Source organism: Cervus elaphus, chromosome 5, assembly GCF_910594005.1.
Source record: "Cervus elaphus chromosome 5, mCerEla1.1, whole genome shotgun sequence".
In the NCBI taxonomy this organism is placed as follows: domain Eukaryota; kingdom Metazoa; phylum Chordata; class Mammalia; order Artiodactyla; family Cervidae; genus Cervus; species Cervus elaphus.
In genome coordinates this window covers 41,275,898-41,298,688 of record NC_057819.1, presented here as the reverse complement: position 1 = coordinate 41,298,688, position 22,791 = coordinate 41,275,898, and the positions used below count along the sequence as shown (strand labels likewise).

Here is a 22,791-nt window from a genome sequence, read left to right as displayed (position 1 = left end):
TTTACTCACATTTTTTTTTTGGGGGGGGGGGGAGGGAGAGACTGCTTAATAATAGTATTTAAACCTTAATCTTTTAAACTTCTTGATACAGAATTAAAGAAAAAAGTCCTACAGAGAAACACTAAGCAAGACAGTACACAGCATGTTATCTACACAGCAGAAAACAAGAATAAGGAAATAAATTACAATTTATTCAACATGGATTATATCGGCTAAGGTAGAGACTTAAAAGGAGATGATAAATGTGAATGTGCTCTCCAACAATGCTAACTATATGACCCATAATGTCAGTTACCTTTTTTTTGTCCCTTGATTATATAAATTACAGAAGATATGCTCAGGAACATCTCACTCAACTGGAAGAAATACTTTCTATGGAACACCAAGTACCTGGAAATATTCTCTAGTAAGCCAAAAACACTCTTGTAAGCAAGTCAATCTCTGAGTGCCCAAAGCAGATGCTATAAATTCATGCATTTTATACACAGGTGAGTTTTTTAAGTACACATTCAGAAGTCATCCTAAAGGGCTGGCTAACTGGATTTCAAGCCCACATACAAATAGAAGCAGCATATAAAACATGCGAGAGGTAGATAATGGGTGCCACAATCTCCTTGTTTTTAGTGCCCAGGATTCACTAACATCACACAGAGAAACTCAAGGTCTAAAACATTACACAGAGACTTTTTAGAAAAAGAGGTGAAGAAGTCAAACAGCTGTAAAAGAACTTATTCCAAAAAGCATACAGAATGCTTTCAATTTTAGTAAAACTAAATCTTAATGGATTAAATTTACACATCTACCATAGTTGTTGTAAATCATAATTAAGAAAATTAACTTTTCAACTTATCATTCTTACGTTTATTTATGAAACTTGACTATCTTTACTAACATATTAGGACAGTATTTCCTTCTCCTTAATTCAAGGAAGGGAGGATGTAACAGGAAAATAATACATGTGAAGAAAAATGAAAGAAAATGCCATGGTTCTTAAATGAAGTAGCAGCAGAATTCTGATCATTTTAAAAGAAAAGATTTTACAGTAATTTTTAGTGAAAACAGACAAAAACACAACTTTTAAAAATGGGAGAAACCATCTTGAAATTTAAAATGTTAAAATCTACTCTTAACATGCACAAATACATGAAAAATCTAGGGCAGACCTCCAATTATGGTTTGAAAAAAATCCAACCAAAGTCTTTAAAATAACTTACAAATACTATACATAAAAAGAAGAAAACTTTATGTAATGGAATACAATCACTTTCTCTTAAGACTCTTTCACTGACACTAAGCCAATGCAACATTAGAGTCACATTAACTCTTTCATAAAGAAACTATCAAGAATCTATTGCAATGTTACTGAATGTACAGCACATTTTTCTCTTCAGACAGAACTGAGTGACTGAACACACACACACACAGTTATAATTAAGACACTGTATATATTATCAGAGGAGCCTTTTAAAAATAGAATTTCTACATACCACATCATCTTTGCTTTCATTCTTAAAAGAAGGTTCTGTCTCCATAGGAACATCACTGTGATCCCCTTCTATACTTTGCTTCTCAATCACAGATGCACTAGCCACGCTGAAGACTCCATGGACATTAATACGAACTTTAACCTTAACTTTGGAACTATCACCATCAGACTGTGGGGAAACATTCTGAATGGTAAAGTTCCCTTAAGGAAAAAAGAACTTTGATCAGAACATAGGCCTCAGATTAACTCATTCAATTCATTCATTCAATAATTTTACTATCATTTTCACATGTTGGCCAAAAAAAAATTTTTTTATCATCATATTCTGATTATGGTGGGGCATGCATTTCCCCCAATCACCTTTTTTTAATATAATAAACCTGGTATAAATAAAAACTCAAAAGGTTGTAAAGCAATTGTCCTTCAACTAAAAATAAATTTAAAAAAAATGACTCAAAAGGTTAAAACACCTGCCCCAAGTCATCAGTGACAGGAAAAAGGAGAGTTAAAGATCTTAATCAAGGACAATCTGACTGAAGGCAATTTCACTTTTAAGTTTTACAATATTGCCACACTAAAACCAAAATAGCAAAATTCAATTTCCGAACTTTAAAACCAAATACATATTACCTGTTTGTTATAAACTGTGCAAATCATTATCATCTTGGTAATTCACAAAGCAATTTAAATTTTCTTTTCCTGGAACTTGCCTATAGCAAAATTGCTAAGCTATACAGTCACTACTACCTACTAAGTTTACATTACTTTTCTCACTTTAAGAAATCTGGCGTTTCAGGGCTTCTTTGGTGGCTCAGTGGTAAAGAATTCCACCTGCCAATGCAGACGACATGGGTTTGATACCTGCTCTGGGGCAATCCCAGTAAGAAAAAAAGAAATCTGATATTTTACTTTTTAGAAAAAAATCTCAAATATATAATGTTATCCATGGTAAAGAGAGAAAACTAGGCAGAAAAGTTGTATATAAAATTCTGGTTTTTATAGGTTGAATTGTGACCACCCCTCTTGCCCCAATGCATATGTTGAAGGCCTACTCTCTAGTAACCTCAGGAAGTGACCTTATTTGGAGACAGGGTCTTTACAAAGTAATCAAGTTAAAGTGAAGTTATTGGGTGGGCTCTAATTCAATGACTTGGTGTCCTTATTTGGAGACGGATACACACAAGAGGAGAAGGACACATAAGCATGATGATGGCCATCTATGAACCAAAGACAAACGCCTGGAATGGATCCTTTCCTCACAGCCCTCAGAAGGAATCAATCCCACCAACACCTTAATTTTGAATGTTCCAGTCTCCAGAACTGTGAGACAGTACATTTCTATTGTTGAAATATCTAGTTTGTGGTGCTTTGTTACAGAAGCCCTAGAAAACGAATACCATTTTCAATAGTTACTTCTACTGTTTTAAATAATGTACTTGAAATATTAATACTGTCCTCATTTTAATTTATCAAGAAAAGTAGCACATATAGAAAATTTTAAAATTTTATATTCTTTTAAATGATACAAATCATACTTTTTTTGTATCTTCTAAAAAGATAACTCAGCTGAAATGGATATTAGTCTCCCAGTTCCACTTTTGTATTAATCCAGTAGTACTCATTCTATCTGCTGCCCATGGGTCAAACCAGTAATACTCATTCTAGTTGTTGCCAGTATGTCGAACGCGAGTTTAAAGTCACAATATGTAGTCAGTCGGACATCACTGACTACATATTCAAGTTTACTGATTAGTTTTTTCATTAAAAAATAACCCTTATCCAACCTCTCAAGCCAATTACAGAGCATTTTAAATATAGATGTTAAAATGAATTAAAAATATTCAAACCTGCTGTTATCCAGAAATGAAACTCTAAGCACCAAAAAGTGCATGTTTAGAAAAAAGTATGACTATCTTTGTTTAAAAATCCAGCGCTGGGTTAGCTGAAATGTTAATTTGTTTTCTTGATTCAAATACTGTAAGAGGATAAATTTTATGGAAAAAAAAATTGGGAGTTTTCTTACCAATTCTTGGATCTGGATAAGGCACTTCATGTAAATTAGTATAAAATGCTTCTAGTTCAAATGGTTCTTTCTTGTGGAAAGTAATGACTTTTGAGAATGGGGCAGGATGGTTCTTACAGAATACTTCGCATTCCCTAAAATGGAGTGGGAAAACAGTTAAACAGACAGCTTCCTACGAACCTAATGACAGAATCCATCTCGTTTTAAATTCATAAGCAGCAATTTTAAAGACCTCTGCACAAATGTTAAGAAAAAGAATTATTGGTTTTGCTACAAATAAACATACAATGAATTTTGACAGGTTTATATCTCAAAGTTTTAGAATGCCTGTCATAGTAACAGATAATTCTCTCCTACTAAAATGGGAAAAATTACCTGAGAGGAGGTATATTTTAAGGCCAATTTATAGGGAATTTTGTTGTTGTTCACATCTGAGAACCAAATTCTGTCGATTAGTTTCCAAAACACTTACCTTATGTAACCCTTTTTATTCTAGCTCCCTTAAAAACACTTTTAATTGGAAATAATCTCAAACTCATAGAAAGGTGCAAAAATAAAACAAGGATAAGGAACACCTGTATATCTTTTACCTAAATTTGTTACTGTTTTAACCCATTTATTTCATCATTTTGAGTACACACACACACTGCCGTATGTGTACATTTTTTTCTGAACAAGCTGTGGGTGTTACATACATGATGGCTCTTCACCTAAAAATTTTTAAAGGTATTCTTCCTAACAGGGACATTCTCTAATATAACCATAGTACAGCTATCAACTTTATAAATTTCAATACTTTAATCTATAAGCCAAATTCCAAGTTTTTCAGTTGATGTAACTAAATGCTCTTTATAGTATTTTCTCTTCTCTAGTACAGGAAGCTTTAAAAGCTACAAAAGCAATTCCTATTTTTTAAACAGTATAACAGAAATGACTTATAACTACTGTTTATAGTGACCCAGAAACTCACTCTTTATTATTATGTATACCATCATCTGGAGAAGGCAATGGCAACCCACTCCACTACTCTTGCCTGGAAAATCCCACGGACGGAAGAACCTGGTGGGCTGCAGTCCACGGGGTCGCCATGAGTTGGGCACGATTGAGCGACTTTACTTTCACATTTCACTTTCCTGCATTGGAGAAGGAAATGGCAACCCACTCCAGTGTTCTTGTCTGGAGACTCACAGAGACAGGGGAGTCTGGTGGGCTGCCGTCTATGGGCCGCACAGAGTCGGACAAGACTGAAGCAACTTAGCAGCAGCAGCTGCTATCCACGGAATTTTCCAAGCAAGAATACTTTTTATATTTCTATACTATGATTTATATTTGAAACTGAGAATGTTTTACTTTTATAATAAAATATTAACTAAAAAGATGCCATTCATGGTTTACAGATAAATTGTGTTTTTATATTCTCCTTGTTTCTAAAATACTATTTTAAAGTGTTTGGCAAGTTTAAGGAGTATAAATTCCTCTAATTTAGAAAAGTAAGTTCAATTTCTTATTTATGATAAGCTCTAACCAAGGCTTTAAAAGTAACTTACCCAGTTCCATCTTCAAAAGAGGTCTTCCATCTTAATGTGATTGAATAGGGAACAATGTCTGTTATGGAAAATTCACGCACTTTAAATGCTGGCGAGAGAATCGCACACTGAAAATAAGAAGGACACCGTATTTAAATCAAAAACACGAAACATACCCCATGCTACCATGATTGCTTAACAAAGTTGCTATAATGAAACTGTTCCATTTAAAAAATTTCTGGGTTTTTGGTAATAACTAGGTAAAATTTTAAAGTGTCAGAGCATTCTTTCTGTAACTTTACAAAAACGGATGTAAAATATTTTTTAATCTCAAAAAAATAATTTTAAATAGGAATAATCATAAGAATTCATAAAATAAGTGTCTTTCTGTGTAATTACTGACATACAGTCCTATGATAGTTTAAAAACAAATGGGATAGACATAACCTTTATTTATCAGGAATAATTTCAATTTAATTTTAGCTTATTGTTGAGTGGTTGGACCAGATAATAAATTAAAAAGTTCTTTGAGGCCTATCACCGTATTTCTGGCAAAATATACATTCTAAAATTTAAAAAAAGACTAATAATCATACCTGTAATGCACATCCTCTTGCAACAGCTTCATCAGCATTTAGTGTGGTACTTATGTCTTTAAGAAAGAATTTAGTGATTTGCTCTTTCACAGCAGGAATTCGTGTTGCTCCCCCTACAATTTCTATACTACTTATGTCTTCACGTTGTAAGTCTGGAAAACAAAATGTTTCAAAAATTAAGACAGTCTTTATAAAAAATGTGAACAGTAGACTCTGGAAAGTACTTTTTAAAAAAAAATGAATTTTTTAATTTACTCAAAACAAGGTAGAACAAAAAGAAAATAAAAATAAATTTGGAAAAAAGCAAAATTTAATAGATATTAATTGTCCACACATCAGGCACTGTACTTGGTCCAGATGATGAAGTGACCACAAAACAGACGAGCACCTCATGGACTTTAAGGAAACTGTTCAGAGTCCTTCATTCTTTCTAACTTCTACCTCACAAATCCCCATAGGAACTAGTTTTTAATTGATCACGAAAAACCTTAACAAAAAACAGTCATGTTCTCACTTCTACTTCTGATCAATCTTTAAAAACTTACTTATAAAAATACCTTAAAATATAATTAGCATTAGTTTTATGATGTAAACAGTATGGGCCAGGACGAGTTCTCGTAAACTCTGATGTCTAGTGGCCCTTGTCTTATGAATAAAGAATGAGTTATAAACTCCTTCTCTAAAATAAGAAATACTAATCTTCAAAAAAAAAAAACACATGAATTTTTTATTGCTTTTACAATTTTCTACCCCATTAAAGTAACACCATGGTACACTTTCCATGGTTAGTTCAGTAACCTTCACTTACCAGCTTGTTCCATTACTGCTTTTAATGGTGGTTCAACTCTGGCTAAGAGGGAAGCACATAATTGTTCAAACTGAGCCCTGTGGGAAATGAAATAAAAGTCATTATTTGGGGATATAAAAATTGAGCATATCTTCTGAAATAACAGAATGAAAAAAATTAGACACGATCCAAACATAAAATGAGGAAACACTTTTCAATTGAAAACATACATAGTACCTGTTCATTTTACTAGAAACATCAAGGTCATTCATGAAACACTCAATGTTCAGTGGAAGATCTGATGCGTTTGCACTCATTAGCTTCTTTAGTTTTTCACATTCCTGATATAAACGCAACAAGGCCCGAGAGTTTTCTTTGACATTTATCTTATATTTTGTCTTGAACTCTTCACAGAAGTAGTCTACTAAAACCTCATCAAAGTTCCTGCCACCCAAATATGGATCAAAGGTAGTAGACAAGACCTGTTTAATTGAAAAACCAGAACTGAATTTTCAGAAATATTACATGCTTTCAAGAACTAAACTGCCCTGAGAAAGCCTTTTAAAATTCAAAGAACTTGTCAAAAATCATAGGCATGCCAAATTTGGAATCATTTATATTAATTATCATATTTAGCCAACATATTTATCCATTCTGAATTATCTGCTTTATAGATCTATATACCTATGTGAGAGAGTAACTTTAATTCTGAGATAGTTAAGTTGCAATGACTAAAAATTCATTATCTCACATCCTTTGGTTCTACAACAGCATTGAACAGACTGGCCAAAAACCAAGTTTAAGAGAGCAAAGAAAGAGTCCTAAGTATGTAACCAAAGACGAAACAGCCAAGAGGAGCCAATCCAAAGATTAAATATAAAATATTTTAATTGATCAAACATGGAACTCTGTGCTCAGTGTTATGTGATAGCCTGGGTGGGAGAGGAGTTTGAGGGAGAAATGATAAAATGTATGGCTGAGTCCCTTCAGTGTTCACCCAAAACTATCACAACATTGTTAATTGGCTATACTCCAATATAAAATAAAAAGTGCTTTAAAAATTTTTTTTTTAAATATTTTACAAATTTACAAATCAAGAATTGCTGCCCCCATTCCCCTAAAAAGCCAGACTATTTTTATAAACATATAGAAGGAACAAAAGAGCATGTAAGGAACCAAAAAATAAAATTAAAAAAAAATGAAGAGGAGAGACAAGAATTTAATAAGCTTGTTGAACAACTGGCCTCAGCTAAGCAGTCTAATAGAAAAGGAGCAGAAAAGTCACACACTTCAATGATATAGCTCTTGAAAACCATAGAGCCAAGATATTTAGTCTATCTCCCTGTGGCAGAGGGTAAAAATAACTAGTTATAATAGTTACTGCCAGAAAGTAGAGCTCCACATGGTGTGATTCAGCCTTTTTCATAAAGATGGGTGGTGGAATAGTGGTAAACATCAGTAGGACGTGAGCATAGTCTGATTGGGATGTCATCCCACAGATTAACATGGAGAATCAATGGACAGATTCCTATATTCACTATGAGTAATTTCCCTTTAATTTTCTGATTACAAGGATGTTGATATAGTAATATAAACTTCAACACAAAAGGCTCTAAAAGGTTCTGGGTAACCCAAAGCATTTAATCTTCTGAGCAAATTCTATACATGTGTATAATAGGGACAGAAAGTGTGTGTAAGTCTGGGTAAGATGATTAATGTAGAAATGAATATAAAACGAAACAAAGGCTATAAGAAGATAAGCGCGGAGAGGTAAACAACACCCACTGTAGAAAATTTTGATTAGGATTCCTGGATAGAAAGGTTTCTAAAGACAATGGGAATCATTTTAGAAAATGTTTCCTATGTACGTTTATAAATATGTAATTTATGCTCCCTGATAGGTGACAAACACCTCAACACTAATAAAAAATAGCTAACACACAATAACTGCAATATGGTGTTCCAAGTATCTTATAAACTCTAATTCATTTCATCCTCAAAAATTCTATGAGATACTTACTGATAATATCCTCAGGTGAGAAGCCTGAGAGTTGGAGAGGTTACATAACTTGCTCAAGGTTCACAGTTTGTTTTTTTTTTTTCCAGTTTTTAAGTGGCAGAACCAGGGTTTAAATCCATGCGTTAGGGTTCTCAGTTTAGTCTTATATGCTCTTAACCACTAAAATTAAATATAGCAAATCATTTATTTACTTACTTTAAGTTTTCCTTTGTTAAAAGCACAAACCGAGACCTGGTAGGCAGAATGTCCCATATCAATAAATATTACATTTCTTGGTTTCTCATCTAATGGAGGAAGATCCTGTTTATAAATTCCATATGCTAGTGCAACTATGCAAGAACAAAGAATGAGATTAACTCCAGGAAAGCAATTGCTTGGAAAACAATAAATAAGTAATGCTGATACTACATTTTAGTTAGCTTCAAAGTAAAATAGTTTTTGATAATTTGGTTAATGTTTTATTTTTTCTACCCTATAATGTTAATGACTCAAGAGTCAATGTAAGACATGTTTAATTTCTGCCAAAATGCTCTACTCCAAAATGATAAGCTTATAACATATCAGGACATAACAGTTATTTAAAAAATAAACGCTTTTACTAATTAGAAAAAAACTATAATAATATTTTAATGACAGTGATTTTCAAATTGCAAACTGCTCACCTGCAGTAGTTTCATTCATTAACCTTAAACAATTTAAACCTGCAACTTGGGCTGCAGCCATCACAGATCTTCTCTCAGCATCAGTGAAAAAGCTAGGAATCTGGTATTGTGAAACAATAATCAAGTGTATTAGTTCATTGTAATACATTATACTTAAACATTTCATCAACTGAAAATGAAAATAGTTACACCAAAACTTATGTAAAGTAATAAATGGTGTTCCAATAAATGAGAAAAAATACTGTTTTTTGTTTTAGGTTGTGCTTAGTCGCTCAGTTGTGTGCGATTCTCTGTGACCCCATGGACTGTTGCCAGGCTCCTCCGATCATGGGGATTCTCCAGGCAAGAATACTGGAGTGGGTTGCCATGTCCCCTTCCAAGGGATCTTCCCAACACAGGGATTGAACCCAGATCTCCCGCATTGCAGGCAGATTATTGTCTGAAGTAAGTACCAGGGAAGCCCCCCCCCACCCGCCTTTTTTTCTTTAAGGTTGGCAATTGCTATATCAAAAGTTTTGACCCAAAGTATGAACACAAATTTAAAGCAATTAGTAAAATAGAGTAATACTGTAGAATTTCAAAAATATGTTAATCTAAATCCATCTCATGTTGGTCTATTCTATAAAAATACATATTTGTTTATATTTAATAATAAAACATTAACCCAAGAGTCTGTTAAAACGAGATTCGTTAAATATGTTATATCCACATAAAGAAATTTGATGTGGATGTTAGAAACAGATCGATCTGAACTGTCATGGAATAGTATCTTTATTACATTAAAAAAAAAGGGGGGGTGCACATATAGCATGATTTCACTTTTGTGTATATGTACTACTAGAAGAATACACTCCCAAATGTTTACAATGGTTATATTTCAAAGGGAGGGCAAACTATATTGCAGGGGACTTATGATGAGCATGTGTTTCTTTATAAATCACCAAAAAACATTATGTTTCTATTAAAAATAAATCCATAATTTAAAACATAATTAAGATTACATATACTTAGTATTATCAAAGTAAGAAGCACTTTCCTTTGGTCTACAGATTTATAAAAAACAGTACATTCATGTACAAAATGCTTTGGGGTTCTTCCAATTTCAAGTTAACTGCTTTCTGAATTTAGAAATTTCATTTAATAGATAATCACACTAAAAGAACTTGAATTTTGACAAGTCAGTATATCCTGATTTTGGTACTATTCTCCTGGTACAAATGTACATTATAAGCTATGATTCACTTAATATTCACTGAGAACTTATGTACCAGGTACTTTTTTTAGCCATTAGGGATAGGACAGTACATAAAACAGAGAAAAATTCCCCTTGTATAGCTCACATGGGCTTATTGCACTAATTACAAAGTTAATAGTGGCCAAGAAATTCACAATGCCATATTCTGATACTAATTTCTGACATAATTACTAAATTCACTGAAGAGTTCATAATATTCTATTCTTCTGATGACATGAGGCTTGAACTTCTGTAGCCAAGTTTAACAGTACTAAGAATATATTCACATTTAGGTGAGAACATACAACTTAAAACCTAGTTATCAATATATAGTGGGATCTCAAGAGATAAAAGGGTAAATGATTAAATGTTTTGTTAAGAATCCTTAAAAGACAGATCTTTTCTTTCTGAAAAATACTGCATGATCTAACCTATAGATGGAATCTGAAGAAGTCAAATTCATAGGATAGAATAAAATGGTGGTTACCAGGGATAGGAAAGTGGAGGAAATCAGAAGCCAATGGTCAAAGTGTATAAAATTTTATTTATGTAGAATAAGTTTTAGAAATCTAATGTTAGCAATGGTTACAGTTAATAATACTGTATTATATGCTGAAATTTGCTAAGAAAGTAGATCTCAGGTACTCTTGCCAAACAAACACAAAAAAGGTAACTATAGGAGATAGATTATTAATTTGTTTGACTACAGTGATCATTTTCATCATGTATATCAAAGCACCATGTTTTTTACCTTATATACAAACTATTTTTACCTTAAAAGCTCAAGTTGCTTTTTAAGGGGTGATAAACACATGCTGTGATTCATGGGGTCACAAAGAGTCGGACATGACTGAGCGACCAAACCGAACTGAACTGAAGCATGTTTATTACACTGACTGCGATGATGTTTCACAGGTATATGCATATGTCAAAACTTGTATACACATGCATATGTATAGAAGTATACACGTTAAATACATCTAATTGATCTTTTTAAAAAAGAATATTTTCTTTCAGATACAGAATATACATAATCTCCAATTTCCAACTCGGCATTTTCAACCTTTGATGTAAGTGTTAAGGTTCCCTGGAGCTGGGATGTTTAAGTACCACCTAGAAAGATTCTTAAGGGTAATGGCAGGTATAGCAATCACCAACTAATCACATACATTGATTTTTTTTTTAAAGATTAGCTGATTATCACAATTAACTTATGGGAAACTCAATCCTGAACTTCACCAAATGAAATTTTTTAACATAAAAGTAAAAATTGGAGGTTATTTACTAGATAATGGAAGAAAAACATTTCAATATAACATTAATACAGTGGAAAATATGATTCAAGAGTGTTCAGGACTGAGGTAAAACTTACTGAAATCACACAGTCAGCCACTGGTTTCTTCAAAGCATTTTCTGAAGTCTCTTTAAGCTTAGCCAACAGCATCCCAGTAACCTGCTCAATTGCAAAAGGTCTTTCTTCTTCTAGGTATCGCACCTGAAGCCCAAGTGGAGATATTTAATAAGAGTCATTTATTCATCTAGTATTTAATGAAAAAGGCAGAGTCCTTACGCAATGAACTTATATAGCAAAAAGATGGCTCTAGTATCATCATATATCATCTCTGAAGTTCCAGTGCCTTACCCATAGTATTACAACCAAAAAATCCTCAAGAGTGTCTTTACCTGCTCCAGATCCCCATCTCCCACAAAAGCAAGTTTTATCATTTACTATTCTTCTTATAAACAAATAACGGGAAAGAGATCCAATTATCTTTCTTTTGGAAGTTAGAACTCTCCTTGGGTTTAAAATGAAAGCTTTAGTAATACAGTTTTGTGAAAAGTAAATGAGAACACAGGAAAAAATTGTTATTTAAAAAAAGAAACTTTCTATACATTACTCCAAGGCTTCAGGGGATAATTAAACATTAGAGATGCATACACAGAATTTTTAAATCTTAAAAAATTACAATTTCATACACAGGTTTGACTAGCTTGAATTTAAGCACATAAAATGAAACTTTACAGTGCTTCTTGACCAAGGAATACTATGCTTTATTCAAATAAGCAAACTCTTTCATAATGACAATCGCAATATTTATAAGCAATACAAAGTTAACTTAGAACCCAAAGAGTAACTACAGCTAATTTACAGAAGAAAAGGCTATGTCTTTCATCTCTGTATCCCCAAGAGCAAATAATTTTATACTAAAACACTGAACTTTGGAAGAGCTTTAAACAACTTCTCAGGCAGTACAATGTATGTATTTATTTAACTGTGTAAATATGAATAATGATATAAAATTTACTATGAAACAGACCTAAACTTGATATCCATTTGTTCCCAAATCAATTTACAGGTAAGTTCAAAACCAAGTATTACATGAAATTACATGAAGTTTAAACACAAGAAGAAATCAAGCACACCAAAATAAGGGAAAATGAATCAAGTACCATGTGTCTTAGTTTGATTATAGGAGGCACAACAATACAGAATTTTTTTGAAGAATATAAAAGTTAGATGAAATAAATATCAAACATATTCAAACAAATCTCAGAAAAAATAAATGCATAAAATGCTTGAGGCATTGAATGCTAAAGATCTTCAGTCTTTAAAGGATGAAGAAACTTAGTTCAAAGCATGGTTGATTGATGTTTTCAAAGCCTCTTCAATTAGCTTACATGCACTCACTATAATTGCATAAAAATTATATCACTTAAAAATTAGGTTTTGACTTTCTATAAAAATTATTTTGTTTTTAATCAAACTACTCACAAAGCATAATTTTTAATTTTCTTTTTAAAGAATAAAACACTTTAGAATAAAACTGTTCCACACAGTCATTAACCGGAAGTTATCATATCTAAAGGACATGTAAACATTACTCTTTATCACATTTATTGCTATCATAACCCATTAGCTTTCTAGTCAGTACCTCTTGATCCACAAATTTCACCTAAAATATGACTTCCCAATTTTCAATTTGTCCTTAATCTCTTATCGTGTCTTCTTTGAACTACTGTTAAGTCTCATGTCTCATTACAATTCATCATCCATCCTGTAGTCAGAACCCTCTTCTAAACATGGAAATATGTGCACCTTAAAACATATATATCAATTTGAAAATCAGCTACTAAAATTTTTAGCTGTGAGATATAAATCTTATTGCATAAAGTTTACCCTTCTGAAGTATACAATTAAGTGGTTTTACTATGTTCAAAGTTGTATACTGATTACCACTCATTGTAGTACATTTTCATCACCTTAAAAACAGTGTCCCATTAGTAGCAGCAGCAGTAGAGATACCCATTCCTAACAATTAAGAAGTAAAGATACCCTTAATTCCTAACAACCATAAGTCTATTTTCTGTGTCTACTGATTTGCATTGACTCTGGAGAGCCACACAAAAGAAATCACAAAATATGTGGCCTTTTATATGTTTTTTTCCCCCAGTTAGCATGTTTTCTAGGTACTTTCTTTTTATGGCCAAATAATACACACCACTGGATAACTATACCACATTTTGTTCATACGCTCATCAGCTGGTAGACACTTGGGTTGTTCCCACTTCTTGGCTATTATAAATAATGTTATTATGAACATTAGTGTACAAATTTTTGTGTGCACAAGTGGTTCAATTCTCTTATGTATATATACATCCTAGGTAGAACTGCTAAGTCATATAATCTATCTGCTTTGGGGTATTCTGTTAGTTTTTGTTAACCAATCTAAAACTTTCTGTCTCAGGATGTAGAAGTAAAAACCTAGAATCTATCTGTTACTTGGAAGAAGAATTTGCTTTAATACTCCTAATACAAGATTCTTCTAAATTAGAGCAAACTCATTATAGCAGTTAACATACTTTGGGGTCTATTTTTCTAAATCACATACGCCTCTGCCTTTGTCCCTTAAAAATGGTTCACCTCGAAAAGTTCTCCAACAATAATACCTTTCTCTTGACAATAAAAGTATTTGGATTAAAAAGATTATTATTTTAAGTCAGATTTTTTTTTTTGCATACACTAAAGCACACTACAAAAACTGCCTGTTTCTTGGTATGTATGTATTTCACCTAAAGGAAAAAAGTTAAAATATTTTTAAAGTATTTAAAAATAGGCAATATTACTGCTTTTGGTTTTTTAATCTGAACAAATGCTTGCATTCTGAGAATATACACTTACCTTAACCCCTGCACTTCCATTTGGCATCTTCTGCAGCTCATAGGGAAGCCTGATCCTTTCAGTTTGCACAATAGGATCGTCAAAAGATCGCCCATGAAGTTTTTTGAAACCATGAATTGTATTTCTTACATTTGTGACTATCTGTTGGCAGTAAACACTTTTATCAATTACTGAATTAATGCAAAGTAAACTACCCTAGTATTTGAGAATCACCAAGTCTCCTTATCCTATACATCTGTAAAAGTTAAGAATTACACACTATCATTTAATTATCTGATTTCTAATTGACAGGAGTCCCTTGGCCAGCAAGGATATCAAACCAGTCATCCTAAAGGAAATCAACCCTGAATATTCATCGGAAGGACTGATGCTAAAGCTGAAGCTCCAATACTTTAGCCACCTGATATGAAGAGCCAACTTACTGAAAAAGATGCTGATGCTGGGATAGACTGAGGGCAGGAGGAGAAGGGGGCGACAGAGGATGAGATGGTTGGATGGCATCTACTCAATGGATATGTGCTTGAGCAAACTCCAGGAGACAAATAAGGACAGGGAAGCCTGGCGTGCTGCAGTCCATGGGGTCACAAAGAGTCAGACACAACAAGCAACTGAACAAATTGATAGAAACCACTATCTCCTACCCTTGGAATGTTAAAATGAAAATTAATTGTCTTTTAAAAAGAACAAAACTTCAAAACTTCTCAAATACAATGAAAATCTATCGACAAACTCAATTATTTGGTTTTCTTCAAGACTTTTAGGCTAATGAATTAGTATCTTTGATTTCTTTCCACTTTCATTTTTGTTTTTATTAATATTTAAACTATGTCTTTTATCACCCTGTTTTTCTTTTACACTAAATATCTTCTGTGTCCTAGGCTAGTAAATTAAAAATCCTTCCATATAGCATGGTGCTAAGTTAATGTGTCTTCATTTGTAAATAGCGTGTATTTTGGCAAAGTAGTTTTTCTTTAACTAGAACATGTAGTTGTTGCCCTCTTAGTGACCTTCAATTATAAGATGAAAACTACAGGGATGCTGAATTACTATGTTGATCTCTTTAGCTTTTTAGGAAAAATAACATAGTTTGCTTCCTTCAGGACTCTAAGCCATACGATACCTTAGGAGATCAGCCAGAATATGAGAAGTAACCTTTAGTGAAGGGGTCATTTTGGCACAAACATTTGGTTATGCGCAGTATGAAAATGGAAAAGGAGGAAAAAAACATATTCACACTCATTTATTCCTGGATAAATGAGTCAATTATTTCTACAAAGTCATAAAAAAAAATAGCTCCATTAAACAGTTATTTTGTAATAAAGAAAAGACCCAGGTATATATTAAAATGTAAAAAATAATTGTTAAGGGTATTTGGTTCATGGCAATAAACAAAGTCTAAGAAAAATGAACCTGTAGCATGGAATGTTAAAGTGTACGTTTTATGCAAAAGGATTTCAGAAGCCTAGAAATATGAATACTGAAACAGATTCCATGTAAAGTGGCAGCCACAGAGAATTAACTCTGGAAACTAGTTTCTCCAATTTTTTCCACCTTCCCTAACAAAGACATCATTCACTTGTTGTAGAAGTATGTATTCTAGATAGCATATCCCTCATTAAAAGTGACCATACAAGGAAAACCTGATGCCATCTGACAGCATAACATAACCTCACAACTAATATTTTTAAAAAAATAAAATTGAAGAAATATTTTACAATCCAAAGCAAAATATATTTAGTAAGATACAAAGATATTAGGATCTGTCAACTTCTTTACTCTCTTTTTTCACTTTTAATTATATAAACTGGGAGCTTAGCTGCCATTATGAAGTTAATTCTTCCTGTAAGTCAAAACATCTGCATTAACAACTCACCTGGCTCTTAGCTGCATTTCCAATGGCTCGTGTTCTTGATCCCAAAGATATACACGCTCTGAACAGGGAAAAAAGAAAAAGTGTTCCCAAGGTATTTTTATATTAATGTACTACTACTGTGCTTCTCTTTATACAAAAATGAATTTGAGGATGAATACAATCATGTAGTATTCAAAAAATAGGTTATTGAAATCAGAATTTTAAGTATTTTTAAACTTTCCTAAGTAATAGATTAGTTGTCAGAATAAAGGTTAAAATTTTTTAAAATGTCCTAATAGTTGGCAACACTATATTGGTCCCAAAATTATTTTATTGGTCCCCAAATTATTTTTCAAAATTTTCAGTAAGTCTATGACTTGGATCTAAATCCTGGCTCTGCCACTTAACAGCTGAGTAACCTTGTAGTATAACCATTATTTGCCTCAGCTTCCCATCTGGAAGACAGTGTTGATAATAATACCTACTCAGAGAGGTGTGTGAGGATTTAGTGAGTGACTATAGGTAAATGATCTCTGGAATCAGAGATCAAATTGCCAACATCTGTTGGATCACTGAAAAAGCAAGAGAGTTCCAGAAAAACATCTACTTCTGCTTTAATGACTATGCCAAAGCCTTTGACTTTGTGGAAAATTCTTAAAGAGATGGTAATACCAGATCACCTGACCTGCATCTTAAGAAATCTGTATGCAGGTCAGGAAGCAACAGTTAGAACTGCTGGAACAATAGACTGGTTCCAAATAGGGAAAGGAGTATGTCAAAGCTGTATATTATCACCCTGCTTATTTAACTTCTATGCAGGGTACATCATGACAAACGCTGGACTGAATGAAGCACAAGCTAGAATCAAGACTGCTGGGAGAAATATCAGTAACCTCAGATATGCAGATGACACCACCCTTATGGCAGAAAGCAAAGAAGAACTAAAGACCTCTTGATGAAAGTGAAAGAGGAGAGTGAAAAAGTTGGCTTAAAGCTCAACATTCAGAAAACTAAGACCATGGCATCTGGTTCCATCACTTCATGGCGAATAGATGGAGAAACAGTGAGAGACTACTTCTTGGGCTCCAAAATCACTGCAGACGGTGACTGCAGCCATGAATTAAGACACTTGCTCTATGGAAGAAAGTTATGACCAACTCAGACAGCATATTAAAAAACAGAGACATTACTTTGCCACAAAAGGTCCATCTAATCAAAGCTATGGTTTTTCCAGTAGTCATGTATGGATGTGAGAGTTGCACTATACAGAAAGCTGAGCTTTCTATATAGTGAATTGATGCTTTTGAATTGTGGTGTTGGAGAAGACTTTTGAGAGTCTCTTGGACTGCAAGGAGATCCAATCAGTCCATCCTAAAGGAAATCAATCCTGAATATTCATTGGAAGGACTGATGTTGAAGCTGAAACTCCAATACTTTGGCCACCTGATGTGAAAGACTGACTCATTTGAAAAGATCCTGATGCTGGGAAAGATTGAGGCCAGCAGCAGAAGGGGACGACAGAGGATGAGATGGTTGGATGGCATCATCGACTCAATGGACATGAGTTTGAGAAAACTCCGGGAGTTGGTGATGGACAGAGAGGCCTGGAGTGCTGCAGTCCATGGGGTCGCAAAGAGTTGGACATGACTGAACAACTGAACTGAACTGATAGGTAAATGAACAATGTTGTTTTTATTACTGCATTTAAATGTATTAATAATTCTGCTTATAAAAGTGTAGAGTACCATTTTTATCAAAAAACCATTTCATGCTGTGATTCAAGAAAATGTTTCCATGGTTTCAGTGTTAATTACAGGTTATAATTCAGTTGTAATTCATTCAATCAACAAATACTTACAGGCATTGTGTTTATACTAGCTATAATCCAATGTGTTTGGAGAATTTAGTCTATCAAAAAAATCAACATATAAAATTATGAATGATACAAGCAAAAAAAGAGAATAATCACTTGTAGATAATAAGGTTTAGATTTCCTAAGACTTGAAAGAAAAGAAAGCATTTTAATATGTATCTGGTTTTATGGAAAAGGACATTACCAGAATATAGGTATACCGTCTGTTCTCAATATAACAGCCTGAGTGATCCTTTTAAAGACAGAAGTCCTCTGCTAAAAACCCTGCAATGGTGTCCTGTTTCCCCAACAGCCAATAAAGCCCATGGTTTGTTTTGTAGCTGCTCTACCCTGTAACTTCAATCTAGGCACAGAAGTCTCCTTGCTATTTCTACAGTAGGGCAAGCACATTTCTGCCTCAGGGCCTTTGTACATGCTGTTCTCTCTGGGACACAGACCTTGAGCTCTCACTTCATGTCTCTGGCTCAAATATCAGCTTATTAGAAATACCTTTTCTATCTCACATAAACAACATTCTTGCTCCTCCTCAATGCACACATCTTCTGTTTCCTCAATTTTATTTTTTTTCCATAAATATATCACCATCTGATACAATCTCTTTTTTTAACTGACTATATCTCCACATTAGGGTGTGAACTCCGTGTGGGTAGATAATGTTGTCTCATTGCCTTGATGTTCAGTATCCAGTATGGTAGCCACTAGCTAGTAAAATTTAAATTGACTAAAATTAAAAATTCAGTCACATTTCAAGAGCTCAACAGCCAATTTTTGAGTGTTTCAAAGCTACATGTGGCTACTGTATATGCAAAGAACAGAAAGCACATAGAACATATACTGTAGAATAGGAAGTTCTACTGGATAGCCCTGCTTTAGGTGTCTGGTACATAACCAAGGTACTTACTGAACGAATGGAAAAATGGCTCCTAAGGGTAATGCTCATTTGGAGTCTAGGAAGAATGCAACTTCACTAGTTTCATAGGACATTTTGGTAGCTCTATCGGGACCAGATTATATAGTGTATTAAATGATATATTATAAATGTGAAATATATTTCATTAGGTTTTAAGAGATCATTAAAAGCTTTTGAATAGCAGAAAGAACATTCCATGCTTTTATATATATGTGTGTGTGTGTGTGTATATACATATATGTATATGTATTATATATATATATACTGAAAAGGAAAGATCTCAGAACAGTGCTTTTCAAGGGCTGAACAAGATACTATTACATTGCAGACACTGGATTCTCCGTCAAGGCAAGTAGTTAAGTTCGTCAATTTAACAGATGAATGCTGAATAACTACTACATGTCTGGCACTCTGTTGGGTAGTAGAGTTATAATAATGAGGGGAAAAAAGTCAGACATCATATTGGCTCCCTTGGAACTTATCTGCTATAGACTCACCCAAATGTACAAAGTAAACTAGATGGTACACAAATGGGAACACATGGCAATGAAAAGTCGATAGTAACAGGAATTGACCTAAAAGAGGAGGATCAGGAAAGGCCTACCTGAGAAAATGATGAGATTTGAAAGAAAACTAAATTTCTTTCACTAAGAAATTTATCATTTACTAAGAAATTTATAATTTATCATTTAAGAAATTTATCATTACTAAGTAAATGATAGATTCAACTTAGGGGAGTGTTTGGCAGAGGTCATTTAGACTACAGTAATGGGAGTAGGGCTAGAAGTCATCAAAAATCTCGTATCAGGATAGTGGCAGATGAGATAGAAGGAAAAGGAATTAAGAGATTTTAGGAGTTAAAACTCAAAGAACTTGGTGATGAACTAGATCTTCAGAGAGCAACAGGCGGCCACCAGACACACATGGCTATTACGCACGTGAAATGCAGCTAGTCTGTATAAATAATGCATGCTAAATGACTACACCACTGGGGCCCCAGTGCAGCTGGTCTGAATTGAGATGTACTTACTTTAAGTATGAAACAACCTTATTAATTTAAAAACACTGATTACATGCTGAAATAAGGTTTTGAATATACTGAGTTAAATCAAGTATATTAAAATTAATTTTGTCTGTATTTTTATTGAAACTATTAGAATATTTTAAATTATGTACGTGGCTCACACACATTGTATTTATTTTTACTGAACAGTGCTGGAATAGGTAATAGGAAGAGGTAAGTAACAAGAATAACATTCAGGTTTCCAGTTTGCATTGAAGGGTAGATAGTTGTGCCATGCAATAAGACCGAAAATGCTCTAAGAAGGACCTGTTTGGGGATGGACCATCACAAGTTCTACTTTGGATATGCTGAGATTGAAGTGCCTTTGATACATCCAAGGAGATATTTATTTAGAACTAAATGTTAAATGTGATGAACTGATATACGATGAAATCCAAGTTACTTTTCTTTAATTGTGATCTGGTAAAAACAGGTAAATAGGATATATTAAGAACCAGTGGTTCAGGTGACACCTTCATTTTTCTTGCAAATAACTCCTTGATTCAACATAGTCTCTACCAGAGTAGACTTTGCATGCCTGATACAGAAATCCACGTAGATGGTTGGCATTCCATTCTAAACTCATCAGAGAAAACATGGACTTGCCATCTCTTGGCCAGCTTTATAACCCATTTTGCTTTCAACTCCATTATCTGGATACACTTTAAACTTTTAATTTTTCAATACAAGGCTATCATTACTTTAATGCACAGAAAATCTTAGGTTGATTCTCAAGAGTTCGACTTCTGTTAAAACACTTAGATCCAAGTAAGATTGATCAAACTATAATCATTTACTGCTGTATTCACTGTTATTTGCTGTATTCAGTGCTGTATTCACTGAAATATGTTTTATGCCTGTATCTTTTCATGAAGAAAGCTACAGTTATCATCATCAGACATTCTCTTTAGGTTAAAAGCAGACAACTTGTAAAGTTCAAAAATTTAATGTTATAACTTGGAAATATCCAGTTTCAATACAGAGAAAATTCTCCTCACATACTGCACGCATGCTAAGTTGCTTCAGTCATATCTGACTCTGCGACCCCACAAACTGTAGCCCCCAAGACTCCTCTGTCCATGGCACTCTCTAAGCAAGAATACTAAAGTGGATTGCCATTTCCTTCTCCAGCTAAAGGTCCTTCTCACATACTAAAGGTCTTCACATTCCCTCCAATTTTTCCCCCCCAAAAGATTCTAGAACACAGCCATTAAATAAATGTCTGTCAAGGATTTTCAGAAAAATAAAAGTAATTTAAATACCTATTCTCTTTCAAAACTTTTACCTAATTTTCAGTAATAGCAAGGAAAACAGACACATTATACTATATATTAGGTTGACAGAAAAGTTTTTCTAGAAAAGGATATTCAACAATTTATCCAACTATATATCACAACATCCAATTACACTTTTTATATATTATTTCAACTACTATTTAGAAAATCCATTTTATACCTAACAGAAAAAAAAAGAGTTTACAATGCAGCTTAAACCCATTATATTTAGGCTGATGTTGCCACCGTAACGGTAGTCCTAGACTCTCAAAGGATGCCACAAAATTAAACAAATAAGCAAAACTTCCAAATTTTAGTAGAGGAGGGGCATAAAAATCAAAAGACAGGATGTTACTTTAAGAAAGTTGTATTTGTATTTTCCCGTAAAATCTAAAATTAACTCTCTTATAAAGCCAAGCATGGTTAGGTTGGCGAAAACACACACTGCCAACAGACTATGAAACTTCTCACCTAAGAGGTCAACACTCTACATTTGTTTGTTTCTTTGTAAATCTCCACTAAGGAATCAAAACCTCTTGATCTTATCATTGACACTTTAAAAACATCCCTATTTTTAGAAATTTCCACTTTCCCTTGCCAGTTCCATAAGATCACAATTACTATTTATAGTCTCTTCTGTTATCACTGAGTAGATGCAAAGAAATACAATAGCTGAATTAATGATATAAGAGGACAATCAACTGGTTTAAATAAGGGGTTTGTTCCTTACATGGCCATTTGGCTCTGAATCAAATTGTCAACCGCTAAGGAACTCCTTCCAACTATAGTTGCCAATATGTCTATACAGCAGGATTTCTCAATCTTGGTACTACTGACATTTGGGGCTAATTTTTTGTTGAGAGACTGGGGCCATTTTGTGCACTGTGGGATTTGAGGAGCATCTCTGGCCTCCACCTGCTAGATATCATTAGCTCTCTTCCCTTGCCTCTCCCCGTAGGACAACCGAAAGTATCTTCAGACATTGTCAGATGCACCCTAGGGTATAAAATCTCCTCTAGTTGAAAACCACTGCAACATTTCTCAAATAGTGTCCTGTACAAAGTAATCCATTAGTGGTTCAAAAAAACTGAGGAGAACATTCTTTTCTATTTGAATGCCTCTAAACAAGTTAAGGATTTGAGACTTTGACAGTAGAGAAAACATGTGATTATTATTTCTCAAACTTAATTATCTGGAAAAAAAGTAAAGGAATGATTGTTACCATTTCTTTTTTTAGTTTGCTACTTAGAAATATTAGAGTAGGAAATAGCAACCCACTCCAATATTCTTGCCTGCAGAATCCCA

At 33.5% G+C, this 22,791-nt stretch overlaps 1 protein-coding gene across 2 annotated transcripts in view; it reads right to left on the bottom strand.

The window, feature by feature from the left end:
- HSPA4L (heat shock protein family A (Hsp70) member 4 like) overlaps positions 1 to 22,791 on the bottom strand; it is a 56,771-nt gene that overhangs the window by 26,218 nt on the left and 7,762 nt on the right. For both annotated transcript variants that reach the window (XM_043902384.1, XM_043902385.1), the window contains exons 3-13: positions 16,388 to 16,445; positions 14,515 to 14,655; positions 11,707 to 11,829; positions 9,101 to 9,200; positions 8,634 to 8,767; positions 6,656 to 6,900; positions 6,440 to 6,516; positions 5,632 to 5,783; positions 5,057 to 5,163; positions 3,510 to 3,643; positions 1,488 to 1,687 (exon numbers count right to left, since the gene is read on the bottom strand). In XM_043902384.1, coding sequence (XP_043758319.1) covers positions 1,488 to 1,687; positions 3,510 to 3,643; positions 5,057 to 5,163; positions 5,632 to 5,783; positions 6,440 to 6,516; positions 6,656 to 6,900; positions 8,634 to 8,767; positions 9,101 to 9,200; positions 11,707 to 11,829; positions 14,515 to 14,655; positions 16,388 to 16,445 — 1,471 coding nt within the window. The remainder of the gene's footprint in view (positions 1 to 1,487; positions 1,688 to 3,509; positions 3,644 to 5,056; positions 5,164 to 5,631; positions 5,784 to 6,439; positions 6,517 to 6,655; positions 6,901 to 8,633; positions 8,768 to 9,100; positions 9,201 to 11,706; positions 11,830 to 14,514; positions 14,656 to 16,387; positions 16,446 to 22,791) is intronic.